The sequence below is a fragment of the Cyrtonyx montezumae genome, unplaced genomic scaffold, assembly GCF_038088225.1.
Source record: "Cyrtonyx montezumae isolate F1298 unplaced genomic scaffold, pur_monq_1.0 scaffold_17, whole genome shotgun sequence".
In the NCBI taxonomy this organism is placed as follows: Eukaryota; Metazoa; Chordata; class Aves; order Galliformes; family Odontophoridae; genus Cyrtonyx; species Cyrtonyx montezumae.
In genome coordinates, this window is record NW_027071903.1 from 35811505 (window position 1) to 35831472 (window position 19968).

The window sequence follows — 19968 nt, forward strand, 5'->3', positions numbered from 1 at the left end:
GGACGGGCGCTGGGAACGGGATCTCCCTGCAGAAAGGTGCTGACCCCGGCGTGCGCTGTGGGAGCACTGCGGCCCCACACCTCCGCCCCCCCAGGAGCAGCATTTGTGCACCCGCAGAAATGGGAATGCACTCTGAGAGGAAATGGGATGGAAAGCGCCGAACACTGCGTGGGTCAGCCCCTGCAGCCCGCCCCATAACGTCCCCGCAGGCTCTGTATGTCGGTTTTGTTCTCCGCCATCACAGCCCCGGGAACAAAACAGCAAAACCCACAGAAAGCCAAGTGCCTGCAGCCAGAACAGCAACACAGCCGAGCAGAGCCCTGCGGCAGCACCGAGCAGGGTGGGCAGTCACTGGTCGTGTGGCACACAGCCCCACAGAGCCCCACAGAGCCCCACAGAGCCCCACAAGCTGCGGGCTCAGCCTCGCGGCGACGGAGCGGCGATTCCAGCTGGCTGAGCACGTGTTAGCACAGATCACAGCGACGTTCCCGGGAAGAGGGGCTGTCAGATCTCATCTCGTTGCACATTCCTGCTCCGTGATCCGCACACGCGGTGCCAGCACGGCACGGCTGCACAGAAAGGATGGCTGCCGCACCCAAGGGAGCGCGGTCCCCCCCCAGCTCTGCTCAGCAGATGGGTCTGATGGGGGGTGCGGGCGCTGCGGTCCCTCGCAGCGTCTCCCAGCGACGCTGAGCTGTGCCTCCGCCTGCAGTAACACCATCCGCGCACACCGGGCGCTGCTGGGGGCCGGAGCCCCCTCCCGGCCGTGGGGCAGCGCGGCAGCACCGCGTCCTTCCACGCGGAGCTCGGTGTCCGCAGCCCACGGGGACGCGGTGAGGGCACAGCCCCCGCCCCGCAGCTCAGCACCGCTGTTCTGCACAAAGCGTGGAAGGAGAAGGGGAAAACAGCTTGGATGTGACACGCACAGGAGGCAGCGTGTGTTACTGTCTGGTTGCCACAGCACTTCCAGAGCAGAGCAGGCACCGGCGCAGCTATGAGCCAGGCGTTATTAATAGGTATCTCCAAAGAGACGGAGCCAGCCAGGGCAACGCCAGTGCAGCACTTTGATGGTGGCTGACAAGGATCAGGCCAGCACTGCTCGGGGAACACTGTGCTGCTGCGCCACAGCTCCACATCTCACAGCCACTGCTGCCATGAGCACTGCACGGCCGTGCCCCGGAGCTCCCCACGTCTCAGGGCTGCACACGGCATGGACTGCAGGTCCCTGAGCACCCAACGCCAGCGGCCTCCGGGCATTCCTTCTTTGAACCCACACAGTGTTTGGGTTCTGACAGCGCAGAGCAGTGGACGCAGTGCCTCTGTGACCGCTGGCAGCAGATGGACGCAGAGCAGCACCGGGCACAGTGTCCCCGTGGTGTCACTGACACAGCGGTGCCACCCAGAAACCCACTCTCCCCATGAGAAGCTCAGGGCTGGCTGCTGGCTGCGTGCGCACAGGGAGGCTGGTTTTGCTGCACAGCTGATTCCCACTGGCAGCTTAAAGGCCAACGCATCATAATGAAGAGAGGCACAGGCAGATGCACGGACCGAGGGCTCCCACGGAGCAGCCCTACAGTGCTCACAGAGCCCAGCGAGGGCTGCGGCCCCATCCCACCCCATGCACAGCTCAGTGCTGCAGTGTCCCCACACTGCCCTTCGGGGCTGCACACAGGTGTTGCAGCAAGCAACAGCACGCCTTTTAATCCCATTAAAACGTGGCTAATTGCTGACAGCTCGCTTTCTCGCAGCGGATGTCCTTTCCTGCTCACCACACCCCGTGCCGCAGCGCTGGGGCTGTGCTGGGACCACACACCTGCAGCACATCCCTCCGCCATGGCAGCGGGGTCGGGAGCAGCTCGCTGGGCACCAGGCAGCCCCGGGGGACGTGGAGGGGGCAGCTCCAGCACGGTGCTGCTTGCTGCTCTGCAGACAAATGCCTGACCCACTTTCCAGGCCCGCCTCAATCCAGTGCTGTTCTGCAAGGGAAGCACGTGAGAGCTTGGAGTGAGCAAGCGCATCCTGCTCCTCCAAACACCTTCTCACTACAGCTGCACATTTCTCTGCAGAGCTGCGGACAGGAGCCACCAGCAGCAGCACCCTCACTGCTCCCTGCACCTCGCTAGCAGGGCGTCACTGCGGGGCACGGGGCAGAGACAGAGCGGTGTACACTCAGGGCAGGGAGTAGGGTGGGGAAAATCCTTGGGGGATGTAATCCCACTGCCTCACACTGCCCGGGCTGCTGCTCAGCCACCAGCAGCTCCAACGAGGGCTGTGCCAGCTGCCATGTGAGGGCCGTGTGCCGTTGCCATGGGGCAGCAGCAGGCGTGGGGCCTGCCTGGGTGCTGAGCAGTGCATCTGTAGTGCCAGCACTGCACTGCCCTGCACCGGGCACAGCTCTGCAGCACGGCCCTGGGGTGCTGTTTTCTGCTCAGCTCTGGGCACAGAGGTGAAATCTCTCTGCTGGATGCTGGAGAAATCACAGCCATGAGGGAGCCTTTAAAACGGTACTTCTGCCCACGGGAGGTGACCCCTGGTGCGGATCTGCCAGCTCCCCTGGGCACAGCCTGGTGACCACGAGCAGCAGTGCCCGGCAGGGGGTGAGCACCGCGGGGACACGCGGTGTGAGCCGTGCACTGTGCTCGGGCCGACAGCCACAGCCCCTCCCAGGAAAGCGGCGGGGCCGCTCCGTGTCCGTGCAGCACCGCGCACTGCCGGGCAGCAGCTCTGCTCCCACTCTGCAGTGCTCTGCACCCCCCCCCCAACCCGCAGCCCCCAGACCCGCACGGCACACCGCAGCCGCATCCCCAACGCTGCCGGGAATCTCTCCACCTCTGCTGCCCCCGTCTCCCCCCATGGAGTAGGACGGGCCCTCGTGGCGCGGGGCCCTGCGCTGCTCGCGGAGCTCAGCTCTGAGCGATGCTCTGATGCTCTGTCGGTGCCGCTCCGGAGCGCTGCGCGGAGGAGCCCTGGGGCAGTGCAGGTGCCACATCGATGTGTCAGTGCTCGCACGACGAGCTCGCGGCGGCTCCTGCTCGCGTCTCCCGCTGTCTCCCCGTGTTAGCGCTGCTCTGCGGAGCCGGGGCTTGAGGATTTCATAACAAAATCGCCGCCGTAAACCGTGAGGAGGTGACTCAGCGTGGAAATGCCTCATTAGCACTGCAGCGTGCGCAGAACGCGACCGATGGAAACCTCCGAATTATGGCTAAAGATGTCCCCGATCAGAACCGCTGTCACCCACTGTGGGGAGAGGAACATCTGGGGCCACGGAGACCCCGGGAGTGGTGGCCCTCAGCACGGGGCCTTCACACCAAAGACAGCACAGAGACGTCCCCCCATCCCAAAGCACCGGGAAACTGAGCAACGCCGTCTCCCAATTAACAGTGTTTTAAAATCAGCAGCACGCTAATTCATTTCTGTGTTAATTGCGAGAACTTTGGGTGCTGGCAGGTGTCAAAGAGCTCCAACACAAACCTGTGCTGCCCGGCACCAGCACCAGCACCAGCACCGGCACCGGCACCAGCACCAGCACCAACACCAGCACCAGCACCAGCACCAGCACCAGCACCAGCACCGGCACCAACACCAGCACCAACACCAACACCAGCACCAACACCAGCACCAACACCAACACCAGCACCGGCACCGGCACCAGCACCAGCACCAGCACCAGCACCAGCACCGGCACCGGCACCAGCACCAGCACCAGCACCGGCACCGGCACCAGCACCGGCACCAGCCACGGCCACGGGGCAGCGGGGGCTGTGCCCCCCTCGGCCACACCCAAACTTTTGGTTTCCAGCAGAAAACTCCCAGTGTTCCCAGTAAGAGCAGAGTGCTTTCCCCTAACCCTAGCTCTAATCTCATATGGCTGTGACACCGCAGTGCTCCCTCTGCTGCAGTGTGCTGCGTGGGGACGATGCTGGGACACCAGGGCACAGGAGCTCTGAGGGAAGGCGATGGGAGTGGAGGCTGTGGGGGGGGCAGGACCCCCAGGACCCCGTGCCCTGGCCCCGAGGGCCCGGCCATGCTTGTGGGATCGTCTCTTGCAGCCAGCAGGAAGTGGAGGGGAAGGAACTGCTTCCGAGCGCACTGAGAATGAGTCTAAAAATAAGCTTTTATTACACTCTTGTATCCTGTCAGGGCTTTAAATAGCTGTTTGGAGTTCGAGTTTTAAAAACCGTCGAGCTCAAATCGCTTCTGACAACTCAGGAGACAAAAATAAATGAGGACGCGGGAAGAGGAAGAGTGGTGCCCCCGGAGCTGCAGAGCAGCGCGTGCCGTGGGCTGCCAGGAGGGCAGGAACAGGGCACTGCACCCACACCGTGCGGGCAGCCCGGGGCTCAGCACTGCGCGCTGCTCTCCTGGGACATCGTGCAGTGATGCAGCAGCACCTGGAGCAGCACTGCCATGGCCAGGAGTGGCACTGCCATGGCCAGGAGTGGCACTGCCATGGCCAGGAGCAGCACTGCCATGGCCAGGAGTGGCACTGCCATGGCCAGGAGTGGCACTGCCATGGCCAGGAGTGGCACTGCCTTGGCCAGGAGTGGCCCTGCCATGGCCAGGAGTGGCACTGCCATGGCCAGGAGTGGCACTGCCTTGGCCAGGAGTGGCCCTGCCATGGCCAGGAGTGGCACTGCCATGGCCAGGAGCGGCCCTGCCATGGCCAGGAGTGGCACTGCCATGGCCAGGAGTGGCACTGCCATGGCCAGGAGCGGCACTGCCATGGCCAGGAGTGGCACTGCCATGGCCAGGAGCGGCCCTGCCATGGCCAGGAGCAGCACTGCCATGGCCAGGAGTGGCACTGCCATGGCCAGGAGTGGCACTGCCATGGCCAGGAGTGGCACTGCCATGGCCAGGAGCGGCCCTGCCCGCACACTGCGCGGAGCAGAAGGGCCTCAGCTGCAGAGCAGTGCTTTCCCTGCAGGGCAGGGCTGAGTTAAGGCAGAGTGGCACTGAGCCGGGGAAGAAGCGCAGCCCTGAAATGCGAAGTCACAGTGAGAGAGCATCGGGTTTGCACAGCTGCACTCTTTTGCCACACAACATCTCAGCCCTCAGCCTGCAGTAAGAGAAGCATGGGGGGCGATCCCTGATCTCCCCCAAAGCAGTAGATCCGCAGGTGCCCCTGAACATTTCCTATCCTTGTTATAAAAATAGGATGAGCTCTCCTGCAAGGAGACTGCAGTGAACAGCCCACCACGTCCCGGCTTAAAATACACTCCTCTCTGCTGCCTTGTGCACTGAACTGTGACCTTTCCTTCAATTTTCACTCTCCTGGAAAGCGTTGAGATGTGAGGGACGGGGACGTGGCGATGCTTCCAGCACGGGGGAGGGCTGAGGGCGACGTAGTGCCATGAAAACACAGCCGGGAGAGCAGGGCTCCATCGGACCACTCCATCTCCTCGTCTCACCCTGCAGTGTGCAGTGGCACAAGTGTCACCACGGGCACCGGGAACCTGTGGGGCGGTGCTGCCCCAGACGGCGGTGCCCATCCGCACTGAAAACAGTTCTGCACACAGAGCCCTTCCAATTACGAATCCCAAAGATTAAAAGGACGTATCCCACAACAGCAGAACAATGTGGATGTGAAAATGAAACTTAATAATGAATGATTTGCTCTCGGGGGGGGGGGGAAGCCGAATGGAAGCGCACTGTGCCCGCAGTCGTTACAGATGGAGCGGTTGTGTGGTCCTTAAGCAGCCCCTCCTGAAAACAGCACCGGAGCATCTCACACCGGCACCGGCGATGTGCCCGCAGCCCTCAGCGCTGCCGATGTAAAACACCAACACGAGTGGGAGGAAATAACCCTCCGGGAGCCGCACAACGGAGCCAAGCGTCGGGAAACTGAGCGTGGAGGTGTCAGCAGCAGCTGGCGGGAGCGGCACTGCCCGGGCGCTGCACACCGGTGAGAGCTGAGCAGACCCCGCGGATTTAATTTCTTTGTGTTTTTTCCCCAGCACATCGCTACTGGGACCCCTGCAAAAGCAGTGGGATGAGCGCACGGAGCGCCGCGCAGGGCTGGGAGCTGCAAGGAGGAGGTCCCGCCCGGCTCGGCCCTCCCGCCCCGCTCATCCCTCCCGGCCGCGGCTCCGTGCCTCGCGGTGCTGCCGGAGCCGGGGGCTCGGGGCTTTGCAGCATCCCACCCCCGGGCTGTGTTCGCCGCTGGGGGGTGAGGGCGGAGGGTCCCGCTCAGCCGGGCGGCCCGATCCGAGGTGGGGGGGGAGGGGAGTGGGGGTCAGGCAGCCCACGGCTGGGGTGGGGCTGGGGGGTCCCTTCCACCCGAAGCGTTCAGGGACTTTGGGACTTCCGTGTGCTGGAGGTGCAGGAGGGCTCCCGTCCGCAGATCCCCGTGTGCGGGGCCGACGGGGTGCGGTGCGGGACGCGGTGCGCGGGGTCGGGGCGGGGCGGGGCGGGCAGCCCCCGCGCATCCCCGGCTGCGGGGCTCGGCCGCCCCCTACAGACCGCGGGCGCTGCGGGCGCTGCGGGCGCTGCGGGCGCTGCGGGGCGGGCTCGCTCCGTCCCTCCCGAGCGCTGCCCCCCCGCGTCCTCATCGCGCTTTGGGGACGCGTTAAGAGCTCTCGGGTCCCGCTCCGCAGCACAGTGGGTGTGTGTGGGGTGGGGGGAGCCGTGCTGCGGCCCTGGGCCGTGCGCTGCGGCGGGGGGCGGGGAGCGGCACCGCTGCCCCGGGGGTCTTTGGTGCTCCCTCTTACTCTGAGATGTCCCAGACCCGCGGCCAAAGAGCCCTCGGCACCCGGAGGGGTCGGAGCCGGGGACCCCAGCGCGGAGCCGCGGTCGCAGTCCCCCCACCGGAGCCGGGCACGCCTCCGCCGCGGGGGACATCCAGTGGCCGCGGGCGGGCGCTGCACCGTCCCCCCCTCCCCCCGGGGCCTGGACAGGGGCACAGTCGGGCGACGGAGCCACGGAGAGGTATTTGCAATTTCCTTCCCATCCCAAGGGGATTTTCTCTCCCCTCTCCGGAGCGGTGCGGGAGAAAGGTCGCTTTCCCTCCCCCACCCCGGAGCCGCTTTAATAACAGAGGTATGCGGGGCAGGAGGTTGGGAAGCTCACATAAAGCAGCAGCGTGGAGCTCCCAGCCTCCCTCCCAGCCCATGGTCCCCAGCAGCTCCCCGTTCTCAGCGCTGGGGGCTGAGTTCTGCCCCTACATTTGGGGCATTGACCCCACATGAGTGTTGGATGAGACCCATTTTGGGAGAGCACCGTGTTTACTCTGAACCCAATGTTCACATCCCTTGGAGCTACTCAACGAAATAATCACCAAAACCCACACAGCCCCGGGCTGCTGCTCCCTTTGTCCCTGCCCACTGGGGCTGTCTGAGCCACGCCGTGTTCCCACTGCTCACTGGCAGCGGCACAGAGCACGGGGACGTGGGGACGTGGGTGCCTGGTGGCTGCAGTACCGGTCTGGGAAGGCCCAGCAGTGGCTCAGAGTTTGCCCCCAGGGGCGGTGTGAGTGGGGGTCCCCGCAGCAGCTGCTGCTCTGTGCAGCACATGGATGGCTTTTGCTGATCCGGTTTAACCTGGCCCAGCCTCACCGCTCCCCACCGCTGCTCCCCACTGAACCAACGGCGTGCCGAGCTCCTCGTGCCTTCCACGAGCCGCAGTCCTCCCACGGAGGCAGGCAGGACACGAGCACCGTGGAGCACACGCCCAGCCAGAACCGCTGGGTGCCACAGCAGCACAGCACGACACAGCCTCGTCGCCATGCAGGGAAACGGCCGTCTGCTCTCCGTGTCCTCGCACGCGTCCCACACGGGGCCGTTGGTCCCTTCCAGGCGCTGGGACGGTGGCAGCAGCCCAGGGCTCCCCCAGCACCGCGCCCCAACGGCCCCTGGGCAGCTCCGCTCCGTGGAACATTCCTGAGCCGCGCTCAGAATGCAGAGGGAGGTTATAAAGCCGTGCGGGCTCCTGAGTCAGCGCGATGAGCTGTGCTCACTGAGCCGGGCGCTGCTGCGACGGACAGCGGCAGCCTGGGGCAAAGCTGCACATGGCACGGGGCTTAGCGCGGCACCGGGCGCCGAGCAGATGGCATTCCTGGCAGGGAGATGGGGAAGGAGCGCGGCGCGGCACGGCGTGGCACGGCGTGGCACGGCACAGCAGGTCTGGCTGCCCTCGCTGCCGTCCTGCAAAGGGCAGAGAGGGGGGGGCCGCGAGGAGAAGCGCTGACTGGGACCCGAGCTGCAGCCGGGTGGGAGCGAGCCCGGTCAGACACGAGGAAGGAAAGACACAGCTGAACCCCAGAGCTGCACGGGGCCGTGAGCAGATGTGCTGCACGAGCTCAGTACGCTCCAACAGAGGAGCCAGGCTAGAGCTGTGAGCCTTGCGAAGGTGGCTGTTTGCACCTGGAGTGCCACCTCCCACTTGCCCCGTTAATGCAGTGGGTCCAGAGTCACCCACGGAGCCGAGGACAGCGGGCACAGAGGGCACAGAGGGCACAGAGGGCACAGAGGGGACGAGCAGCCAGGAAATGCATGCAGCAGCACGAGCAGTGGCCCCGGTGCTTCATGGTGATGGGGAGAAGTGCCCGACAGCACATGCACACCCAGCGCTGCCAACCAAGCACCCTACTCCACCCCAGCTTAAAAGTGACAGCAGAACCACATCTCCTGAGCCCACAGCTCCACTCCTGGCAGGGGCGGTCAGGTCCTGAAGCACCAGGTCCTTGAGCACAGAGCACCGTTCAGGCACTGACCCCATGAGAAGCTGCTGGGGTTCACCTGGCTGCTGAGAGAGGGCCCCCAGCCAAGCAGCCCCCGATGGGCGCCTGCAGGATGGCTGCTCTAACTCCTGTGCACATCGAGCCGACAGCGCGGCACTGAGCCAGCACACGCCCGCAGTGCAGAGGGGGGATCGCATTCCTCAGCTCCAGGCTCTGCTCCGCAGGGGCACACGGGGTGCTCGGGGCCGCCCCCCTCCAGTGCTCTCCTTCCCGGCCTGGGGGGTGCTGGGGTCTGCTTGCACTTTTTTGGGGTTGCTCGGGTGGCACCGGCAGCTTGAGCTGCTCCTGGGGGCGGTGGACACAGGGACACGGGGTACGAGGGAAGCGGCCACGGGGCCCGGCCCCACGGAGCAGGACTCAGCACGGACAGGAGCGATGTCCCGCGGGGAGGAGGTCTGCCCTACCACCTCCACAACCCCCCCCTCTTTGCGGGTGGGGACACCCCAGCCCCGATTCGGGGCCAGCAGCATTGGGGTGCACAGACACAGCTGCCAGCGCCTTTCTGCAGCGTCAGACGAATCCTCCCGGCCGCAGCCCCACAATTTGTACAGCCTAATCCGGAGGGCCGGGGGGGGCCGCGGGGCGTCCAATCCCACCCGCAGGGAGGGGACTGGAGGTTATGAAATTTGTGAATGGGGAGTGTCTGCAGCACGGCAGAGCGGCGGCGGCGGCGCGGGCACTGCGGGGCAGCGGGAGGATGGGGCGGCCCCGACGGCATCGCCCGCTCCGCCGGCAGCGTCCCCGCACCGGAGCCGAGGGCCGCGGGGAGGAACCGCTGACACCGACTTCACTTCACCTGCTGCCCGCTTCGCCTTTTTTCTCCGTGCCAAAGTTTCAGGAGAAGGCGATCCCGAGGCCGCTCTCACCCCCTTATCACTTTTCCAGCCCAGCTTCTTCGCTCTGACTGTTGGACGGAGAACTGATAAGGGTGTGCGGGCGGTGCGAGCTGCGGGATGCGCTGCGCAGAGCTCGCGGGACCGGCAGCGCGGGGACTCGGGATGCTGAGCGGGGCACGTCCCAGCGCTCCGGGCTCTTCCTCCTCCTGCTCCCCCCGCAGGTGTCCCGCAGCACAGCGGGGCTGAAGGAGCGCTCCCGAGGAGGATCGGCGGTGCCGGTTTGGCAGGTTGCTGTTTGCCGGTGCTCTGGTGAAGTTCGTTTGCTATTGAGGTTCTTTGGGATCGGGATAAAGAGCAATTACAAAAGTAAGAGTCGCATAAGGGTGAAACGCCTCTGTTTTCTTTGTGTTTGACATTGTTTGCATTAAAAGTAATGTATTTCAATCGCTCACGTGATTTTAAAGGCGAGCGGTGGCAGCGCGGCTCTGCCCGCAGCTGATGAAAGAAATGACGGTAACAGAAAGGCAAATATCGCCCTGAGTCATGAGGATGAAACCAGGCAGCCAGGAGGGTGAGGCAAAAGCGTTAAGTAACCGGGGCTGCTCGCTCCATGCCCACAGCCCCGGCCGGAGAAAGGAGCGGGCTGGGGCACAGCAGCCCCGGGCACTCAGCCCTCCCCGGGGCCAGAGGGGCTCCAGCACCACGCGGATCAGCTGCAGGGCCACGGGAGCGTGCTGCTTCCCAGCAGCCGGGGCTGGAACCAATTCCTGCCTGCACCTCAGCCTGGTCCTGGGCCACCAGGACCCGTCCTGGGCCACGGATCCTGGTCCTGGGCCAGCAGCCTTGCATCAGACGGCACCAGCACGCTCAGCCACTCATCTCACTCATCCCCCGCTGCTCTGAGCCGCCAGGGGTCCTGCCGCGCATCTTCAGCCTCTTCATTTCTGGAGCCGCTTCCCCTCTGTTCTCATCCCCTAACCCTCTGTCGCCCCCCGAGCGCTTTGCACAGAGGGCAGATGAGGTCCCAGAGAGGACCCGAGCCGGGGCACCGCTGTTGCCCCTCAGCACGGTGGGAGCAGAGCTCCCTGCGGTGGGTGAGTGCTTCTGCTCGAGGGGTGCAGCCCCACGCCAGGACCCCGCCCGCCCCCTGCCCACCAGCGGCGTGCATTTAAACTTCGCTCATCGCAAAGCATGATTAGCCACGAAAAGCAGGCTTAGCACGGGCTGGAAAACTACTGAGGCAGCCAAATTCCCCACGCAGCCCCACTGCCAGCTGAGCCAGGGGGCAAAGCAAGGGGGCACAGCCACGGCGGGGACGGCACCGCGCAGCCCCTGCCCTCCCCGAGCACGTAGCCCTTATATTAAACCCATAAATAGGAAATTCCACTTCTTCAGAAAAAAAACCAGAATCCGGATATTTCATAAGTGTCCCAGGGGACATGAAAGCCGCACCAGGAAATTTCACTCAGCGGAGATATTAAAACTCCCGCAGCCCTTCAGACAGCTGCGGAATTGCAGCTGCGGCCGCGTGCCCGGTGCTGGGGCTGCCTGGGGGCACACGCCGCGCTTGGGGGGCACACGCCGCGCTTGGGGGGCACCACCTCCCACCCCACCGGGTTTGGAGCCGCCGTGCTGCCCACCGCTGCCCTCAGTCGGGGAGAAGGCAGCGAAAGTGCCGCGAGCACGAGCTACTGCAGCACGGGGGTGAGCAGAGCTGCAGTCGGGCATCTGTGAGAGCCCTTCCTGCAGGAGGTGCTGCGTGCCCAAACAGAGCCGTGCCCACGGCCACGCACCACCCCGGCCTCGGGGCACCCCGCACATGAACGCACCCTCCCTCACACAGCTGGAGCACAGCCAGCGGTGGAAGCGCACAGATGACCTCGTCTTCCTCCCCTGCTTACACATCAGGAGCTTTCAGAACAAAGCCAGCCTGCACGATTCGCTTCCTTGCCAGAGAGGCGTTGCAGCGTTTTCCCAGCGCCGCACGGAGGGAGGAGGGATGGATAACCCCGCTCAGCCCCTGCGGGAACAGCTCTGAGCTCAGGTATAGGGCTGAGCTGCTGGAAAAGAGCTCCGCAGAGGAGGACCTGGGGGTCCCGGCCGTCAGGGCAGGGAGGTGCTCCTCTGCTCTGTCCTGGGGAGGACACAGCCCCGCTCCAGGCAGACAGGACCCGCTCCCGCAGCCCGCAGACCCCGCGCCATAGCCCTGCATGGCGAGGGCCGTGCCGCGCCCCTCCAGCAGCAGAGCCGCCCCCGCCGCAGCGCTCGGAGGTAATTGCAGGTTATTACTGCTCCGCTGTTGTTAAATACAGATCACTTCTCTTCCGACAAGCTGCGTAATACAAACTCCAATCATCTCCTCCTCCACCTCACACCTCTGCTCTCCCGGAGCCGCGCGGTGCTGCCGCGGCCGCACACCCAGCAGCACAGCCCAGGGCCGCTCCACGCGCCGATCCCACGCGGGACCCCGTGGGGTTGGAGGAGAGGCTCCAACCTGAACGCGCCGCGCTGACACCCGGCACAGAGCTCGGCAGAAAGCGAGCTGCTAAAATTAAACCGGTTAAAGGAGAGAACGGAATATTTTTGCGCTGATTTCATCCCCATGAATATTTATAAAACTCTGTTTAATAATACTAAATTTAAAAGAAATTAAAAAAAAAAAAAGAATAAGAGCTCAGGGTGCGAACAGCCGCCCGCCCGCCCGCCCGTCTCCCACCGCACGGCAAAGCCAGCGGGAGGGAAAGCTGCAGCGAGCCCTGCGGGAAGCGGGGGGCTCAGGGTCACCCTGCCCCGCACGGCCCCGCGCCCCCCACCCCAGCATCACTCCCCTCATTCCATTCATTCACCCGCGCTAATGATAATTGGTAAATGAGCGCCACAAACGGAGCTGCCCTTCAGCTCCTCCTACGCCTCCGTTTTCTGCCGGGGGGAGCGGGCTCCGGCGCTGCGTAACGCTGCTGTGCTGGCGGTGCCCCCCCCGCGGCTCGGCGTCCCATCGCCGTGCACACAGCTAACGCGACGGGGACGGGGACCGTGGGCTCACCGGGTGCTCAGAGCGGGCAGCACATGGGGCCGAGCACACCCCCTGCAGCGGTGCCGCTCCCCCCTCCCCAGCCCCAAGGCTCTCCGACCCCAGCGGCACGTCCGCGCCTTCAGCCGAAGGGCCTCCGCAGATCCCCCGGGGTACGGCAGAGAAAAAAAAACGCGGAGGTGCAAGAATTTATAGATTACAAAGCAAAAAGGGACGAGAGCGCGAGGAGATGTGCGTTGTCACGGCAACCAGCAACTGCGGGAGTGACAGAGATGGGGGAAGAGATGAGAAAGGAGAGAAGAATGAGTGCAGTGCAGCTCGTGCCATTGCCGCAGCCGTGTGCCCAGGAGAGGGGCAGCACCGTCAGCCCCGACCCCACGGACAGCTCCGTCCGCACCCAGCGCTCAGCATCCCCACGCCACGGGGGGCACAGCGATCAGGAGAGCCACACACCGGCATTAATTGTGCCAAATGTCGAACAGTAATTAGAGATGAGCAGCACTCACCGCACAGTGACACACAGCAGTGGCATTTCTGTTTCCAGACCTCAGCATAACTTATCGGAGTCAAAGCCTTGTGACTGCACAACATTGCTGGGTCGGCAGTGGACCCGGATCACACCCACCCCCGAACGCTGTGGCCATGCAGACCACCCCAGGGCACCCACAGCCTCCGCACAGCTCAGTGGGGACATTACAGAGGCACCCACGCAGCAGAAATCACTGCACACGAGGGCCTCGGGTGGGCTGCGGGAGCTTCAGTGCCCCCCTAATGCTGCGGGAGCCCCCAGCCTCTGTGTGCCACACCGAGCCACCCCCAGCACAGCAGCTCTGCTCCACGGGTGAGCCCCCACCCTGCAAAGCACCGCGCTGCAGGAGCCCTTCCCTCCGGGCCCTGACAGCTCCTAAATGCTCCCACACTATTTTTACCCCGGGGTTGCTATAGAAACATCAGACCCACTTGCAGTGATGCAGCCTCTTTCGGAAGCGCTGCATCACCGGCTGCGTCCTGCCTGCCACCGCCCGCGGGGTGGGGGGCTGCTATTTCAGGAGTCCTGCACTCAGCACGGCCCCCCCGGCAGAGAGCAGGCACAGGGAGATGGAGGGAGGGGGCATCTCAGGGCTCCAGCAGCCACCCCCCATGCCCTCCCCCTGGCCAAGGAGGCTCAGGCTTCCCCTGCTCCTGCAGCAGCAGGATTGCAGCAAGCTGTACGTGGGGCAGGCCCACTCAAGCTGCAGTGGGTCAGGGCTTTCCCTTCCCGTAGAGGCTCAGCCCTGGGCACTACTGGAGCCACTACTGGGGAACAGCTCCGGCAGTCCGACACGTGGGGCTGTGACCATGCAGTGTCCCCCCAGCACAGCCCCCAGCCCTGCTGCAGCCACGGCAGGGCACAGCACGCCAGGTGCCACAGGGGGCTGCCGCCGGCAGAGGCCACCACGGCTGTCAGCTAATTCCTTACAGCACAGGAAGCTGCTACTTGATTTTTCCAGCAGAACGCAGGATCAAAATTAACGTGGATGTGAACCTGCACCACAGCACGCTCCTCCTGCTCAGGTCTGAGGGGACACGAGGAGCATCCGCTCCCCCTCACCCCAAACACCTCCACATCCAGCACAGCACCGAGCATGAGGACACCGCAGGGACCCCCAGCAGCCCTGACCCACAGCAAAGACCCATCACCTGCCCTGACCAGAACGGGCTCTCATGGAGCACCAGAGCCTGGGAGAAGCCCAGGACGGGACCAGAGCACACAGGCACAGTGAGGAGTCGGTACCCGTGGCTCCCCACACCACAGGTGCCCAGTGCTGCTCCAGGTTCAGTGTCGCACTGTGCCCTATGGGGCAGGAGCAGCCCTCAGGGGCAGAGCTGACGGTCTCCAAAACATCAGCCCCGAACTCCCCCCTCCCCCATGCCCGCGTCCATCCCTCCGGGTGAGCGCAGTTATAAAAAGCTGCTGTGCAGGGATGAGCTGGCAGAAATAGCTGCACACAGCCATCGCCACGCCGTGTAAGAGATGATCACCAGCTGCTCTGCAAAGCGCCCAAAATAGAGCCAGCATAGCACAGCTCCTGGGGAGACGGCGTGCGTTCAACTGAGCCCAGCAGCAGAGCTGCCCACTTCCCCTGCACACCTCGGGCAGCCCCGGCCCAGCTGGAGCCGGGCCCACGCACACAACCGCATCCCAGTGCAGCCCAGCAGGCAGCAGCCGCTGCGCCTTCCTCTGAGCTGGGCTCCCATTTCAGCCATCAGGCTGCGGTGAGCTGCCCAGCGCTGCCTTTGAGGCGCTGGAGCGGCCCATGCAGCACCCAACATCCCTGGCACCCTCTGCAGCCTCACGTACCCCCGCACACCTGAGATGCGCCACGGGAGGAGGGGGAGCACTCAGCTGGAGGTCCCCACGTCACCCACACATCGGGCTCACTGCTGAAGGGCACTGGGGTCGGCACGCTGTGCCCCCGGGCATCACCAAATCGCTACGAATAACAAACGGCACTGACCAAACTTGCTAATGCAGTAAGGCCAACTGCATTTTACAGCTGCCCCTGGTAATTACTGGTTTTTATCATCTTTTCTCCAGAGAAGGCTGCAATCTCAGATCAATCTCAGATTCTGCTTCAGCACTTGCAACAGCTTTCCCCTAACTCCCCATCCTCAGAGCGCTGCGGTAAGCACTGCTCAGGCAGCATCCTCCTCCTCCTGCACGGCAGAGCTGCACCACTTGTGCACTCACATCCCTCCCTCCCAACCATGACCTGCGCCCAGAGGGACCACCCCAAAGTGTCAGGATGCCCACGGCCACAGGGACAGGCAGCAGGAGGAGGCCCACGGTCACAGTGCTTCTCCACATGCACTGGGGGGAGATCTCTGCCCTGGAAAGCAGCACACAGCTCCGGGTCCCTTGTGTGGCACAACACTTTGGTGCCACCACCGATGCACTCAGGAGTGAGGTGTCACTGCCTTCAGCTGGACCTCAGGGGGGTCTCCAGGCAGACCCCAGGCCCAGCCGTGGGAACGGCCCAGTTTGAGCATCACTGCATCCCCTGTGAGCCTTGGCAGCCCTAGGGATGGGGGGGGGCACCTCAACACTGCAGTGCTGGGCCACCCTCAAAACCCGGGTATCATAATGCACGCGGGGCACTGATAGCACACATGGCCACGCAGGATCCAGGGGATGCGCATGGCACATCTCCACAGCCACGTGTATGGTCACAGACGGGCAGCCCCACGGACAGCTCCTGCAGTCAGACGCAGCGCTGTGCTGCACTCGGGCACGCGCAGATCCGGGGGCAAGCGCGTGCACTCAGACAGCGGCACACACACACACTCCCACGCAGACACAGCCCCGCGTGCATCACCGCACAGACACGCGGCCCTCAGGACGCGCACACACGGAGCCCCGCCCCGCACACGCGGATCCAGACGCGCACCGTCCCACCCCCGCGTGGCCCCGGCTGTGCCGGACGCAGCCCCGCACGCGCCCCTCCCCCCCCCCCCCCCGCACCCACCGGGGGCGGACGCGCCGCCCCGCGCCCTCCCCCCCCCCTCCCCGCGCAGCCCCGGTGCGCACAGCGGGGCCGGTACCGGGCACCGGCACGGCACGGCAGGTAACGGGGGAGGACCGCGGCCCCGGGGAGGGACCCCCGCCCCGCTGTCGCCGCACCGAGCCCGGCTCAGAGGGAAGAGACGCGGCACCGCAGCCCCGGGGGGAGGAGATGGAGGTGAGAGCAACTTCAGGATCGCTCCGGGGGTCTCGGGGAGCAGCCGGGGTGGGGGGGGGGGGGGTGGGTCTGGGTGCGCGGTGCCCGGAGAGCCGACGGCGGGGAGGGGGCTGCGGGAGCCGCGCATCACCGGGGGGGGGGGGGACCGGTAGAGCATCGTGCGAGAGCCGGGGGGGGAAAGCGATGAGAGCAGACTGCGGAGTGCTGGGGGGGATGGAGCGGGGGGAGATGCCCCGGGGAGAGCCGGGCAGCGGGGACTCCTCGGGCACCGCACCTCCGACGTCCCCGCGCTGCTGGGCCCCACCAGCACGGGGGGATACCGCCTCTGCCCCCTGCCTGGCACTCACCCGCTCCAGCGCTGCGGGTGCTGCTCCTCGGGGACGCAGGCACAGAGCCTGCCCGGCGGCGGGGCCCGGGGCCGGGCAGCGGCAGGAAGCGCTTTGCAGAAGGGGCTGCGGCTGCTGATCCCCGAGCCGGTCCTGCTGCACAGCACTGCGCGAGAACGCCGCGCTCTCACCGCACTCTCCTCCACGGGGGCTCATAGCAGCACCGCGAAGCAGCGCAGGGTTACACAGCAAAGCAGCAGCTGCCTGGAATTCCCAGCAGCGGTGAGGAAGCAAAGACTGCAGCCCCAGCAGCGCAGGAGATGCTCGCAGCCTCCAGCCGGCTCCGTGTTACAGCACAAGGGGCCTCTGAGGCACAGCACAGCTACGGCGGCAGCAGGGCCACGTCGGTGGGCCTGGCACTGAAGGAAATCGTCCACGTCTAGGGAAGAGTCAGTGTGGTCACGGGAGCAGAGCTGGAGGAGAGCAGGGCAAGGCAAACTGAGGCGTACAGACAGGGAGCAACGAGAGCAGAGCTGCCCCACGCAGGGAGACAAGCTGTGAGCTGAGGGCAGGACCTCACCTGGAGGGCAGAGACAGGATGCTGGCAGCTCTGGATCCCATGAGCAGAGAGCATCAACGGAAGGCAGGACAGCAAACTCAACTCCTGAGTCCAACAAACAAAGATAGAGCTGAGCACGGCCTCACACAGCAAACCAGGCTCGTGGCCTGCCTTTAAATAGAGCCCCAGCCCAAAGCAGAGGGTGTGGGGGGCCAGGTGAGGCTGCTCAGCAATCAGCACTGATTGTGCTCACAGGGCTGGCAGCCAGCACACCTGGATGGGGTGACAGCAGGGACTGCACCTGGTGGGGCTTCCTGGCAAACAGCATCCAGAATGGGATTGTTGAGAGGGGAGCAGTGCCAGGATGTGAACTGTGAGCCAAGAGAAGGCACAGCTAGTGCACCTCACAGCTGGCACCACACAGTGCTGTCACTCCAGCAGATCCCACAGGAAACAAAGCTTTCCTTCTGCTGCAGTTCCCCCTGCAGCCCCAGCAGGCAGCACAAGGTGCTGTGACATAGAACCACAGTGCGATTTGAGCCGAAAGAGGTCTTAAAGCCCCCCCCAGATCCAACCCCTCCACGGGCAGCCGTTCCTCCCACAGCCCAGGCTGCCCAGAGCCCCATCCAACCCGACCATGAGCACTTCCAAGGTGGGGAACCCACGGCCGCTGTGCCAGAGCCTCACGGTACAGAGTCCCATTCTCGTGTCTAACCTAAACCCAACCTCTTCCAGTGTGGGAAAGTGCTGCAGGGCTTCCGTGTGCGGAGGGCTCAGTGGGGCTGCTGGGGCCTCACCTCTCCATCCCCGTTCCTCCCCAGCTGCCGTGAGCCCTGCGTGCCATGGACGAGGCGACGGAGCTGCAGACCGGGGGGAACTCCCTCCTGAAGGCGGTGTGGCTGGGCCGGCTGCGGCTGACCCGGCTGCTGCTGGAGGGGGGGGCCTACATCAACGAGAGCAACGAGAAGGGGGAGACGGCGCTGATGGTGGCCTGCATCACCACGCACGTGGACCAGCAGAGCATCAGCAAGGCCAAGATGGTGAAGTACCTGCTGGACAACAGGGCCGACCCCAACATCCAGGACAAGTCTGGGAAGACGGCCCTGATGCACGCCTGCATCCGCGGCGCGGGCGGCGAGGTGGTGACGCTGCTGCTGGACAACGGGGCCGACCCCAGCCTGGAGGACCACTCCGGGGCCTCGGCACTGGTGCACGCCATCAACGCTGACGACAAGGACGTTCTGCAGCACCTCCTGAACGCCTGCAGAGCCAAGGGGAAGGAGGTGATCATCATCACCATGGACAAGTCGGCCACCGGGGCCAAGGCCACCAAGCAGTACCTGAACACGCCCCCCTTTCTGGACTTTAAGGAGAGGGCCCCCTCTGAGGCGAGCGCCGCGGTTCTGAAGGCGGCCGCCCCCTGTCCCCAGCCCACCGAGCAGGAGGGGCCCCCCGGGGACGGTCTCCCCCCCAAGGCCACCCCTGAGCCACCGTCCCCGGGCTGGAGGGGCGGCACCGTCAAGCGAGCGCGGCTGCCGCAGCTGAAGCGGCTGCAGTCGGAGCCCTGGGGGCTGATCGCGCCGTCGGTGCTGGCAGCGCACCACGAGGAGCAGCGCGTGCGCACGGACGATGAGCTGCTCGGCAGCATGGGCGAGCTCACGCTGGGCAGGAAGGCTGCCCCCCCCCGCAGCAAGGACGCGGCCCTCTTCCCGCTGGTGGACGAGCAGGCGCTGCGCACACCGCCGGCCCCCGGCTCCGGCTGCAGGAAGGGCTTCGAGAAGGGCCCGCAGCGCCTGCCCCGCAGGAGCGCGGCGCCGGAGCCGCCGGACAGCGGCGAGGCCGCGGAGGCCCGGCACTGGCGGCGGCTGAGCGCCGAGCACGACTGCGACGCCGGCGTGGCCGAGGCGGTGAAGGCGGCTGTGGAGAGGAGGAAGCTGAGCGGCTCCCACCTGGCTCTGCTGGGGGGCTCTCGGGAGGCCCTGGACGGGGCCCCCGGCACCTCGCCCGCCGCCGCCCGCCGCCCGCCCAACCTGCTGGAACGGCGCGGCTCCGGCACCCTGCTGCTGGACCACCTGGCGCACACCCGGCCCGGCTACCTGCCCCCCCTCAACGTCAACCCCAGCCCCCCCATCCCCGACATCGGGGCCGGCGGCAAGGCCCCCTCCCCGCTGGCCGCCGGCTTCAGGGCCCTGGTGCCCGTCGCGCCCAGCTCCCCGAAGCGGGGCGAGCTGAGGAGCAAAAAGAAGCTCCTGCGGAGGCACTCGATGCAGCTGGAGCAGATGAGGCAGCTCTCCGACTTCGAGGAAATCGCGGCGCAGTGATGGCTTCCCCGGGAAGTTCTGCTCTGTGCGGCGACGGACGCGGCGCTCCGGGGGGGGCGGCACACAGCGGCTGCGGTGTGATGCCCCCCGCTGATCTACAATCCACTTTCCATCCCTCCCACTCATCCTAACGCAGAAAGCGGTCTGGGAGCCCCACGCCGCGGAGCCGGGGGCTGATGTAGAGTGAAGTGCCGACCGGGAAGGTCGGAGAGCAGAAATACCCCTCCTCAGCAATCGAGTGTGTTCATACCCGCGCTGTGCTGCGGAAGTGGGACAGCGCTCCGAGGTTCCCGAGCCCTCTGTGGTGCGGGGGCTGCAGCCATGCACACACGGAGGTCCGGGCTCTGCGCTGCCCGACGGCGGTCGCCCACCTCCCCGTGCTGGGCCGGGCTCCATCCCTTCGCTGCCCTCCTCCCCACCGGCGCTCCCGGCCCAGGACCAA

General features: G+C 65.5%; 1 protein-coding gene across 1 annotated transcript; it reads left to right on the forward strand.

The window, feature by feature from the left end:
* Positions 1 to 18030: 18030 nt before the first annotated feature.
* ANKRD34C (ankyrin repeat domain 34C) lies at positions 18031 to 19526 on the forward strand. The gene has a single exon (XM_065734343.1). It carries the CDS (start codon positions 18048 to 18050, stop codon positions 19524 to 19526), a length of 1479 nt encoding a protein of 492 aa, XP_065590415.1. The 5' UTR covers positions 18031 to 18047.
* Positions 19527 to 19968: the final 442 nt, after the last annotated feature.

Coding starts and splice junctions, on each gene's coding strand:
- ANKRD34C (XM_065734343.1), top strand. CDS start 18,048: ATGGACGAGGCGACGGAGCTGCAGACCGGGGGGAACTCCCTCCTGAAG.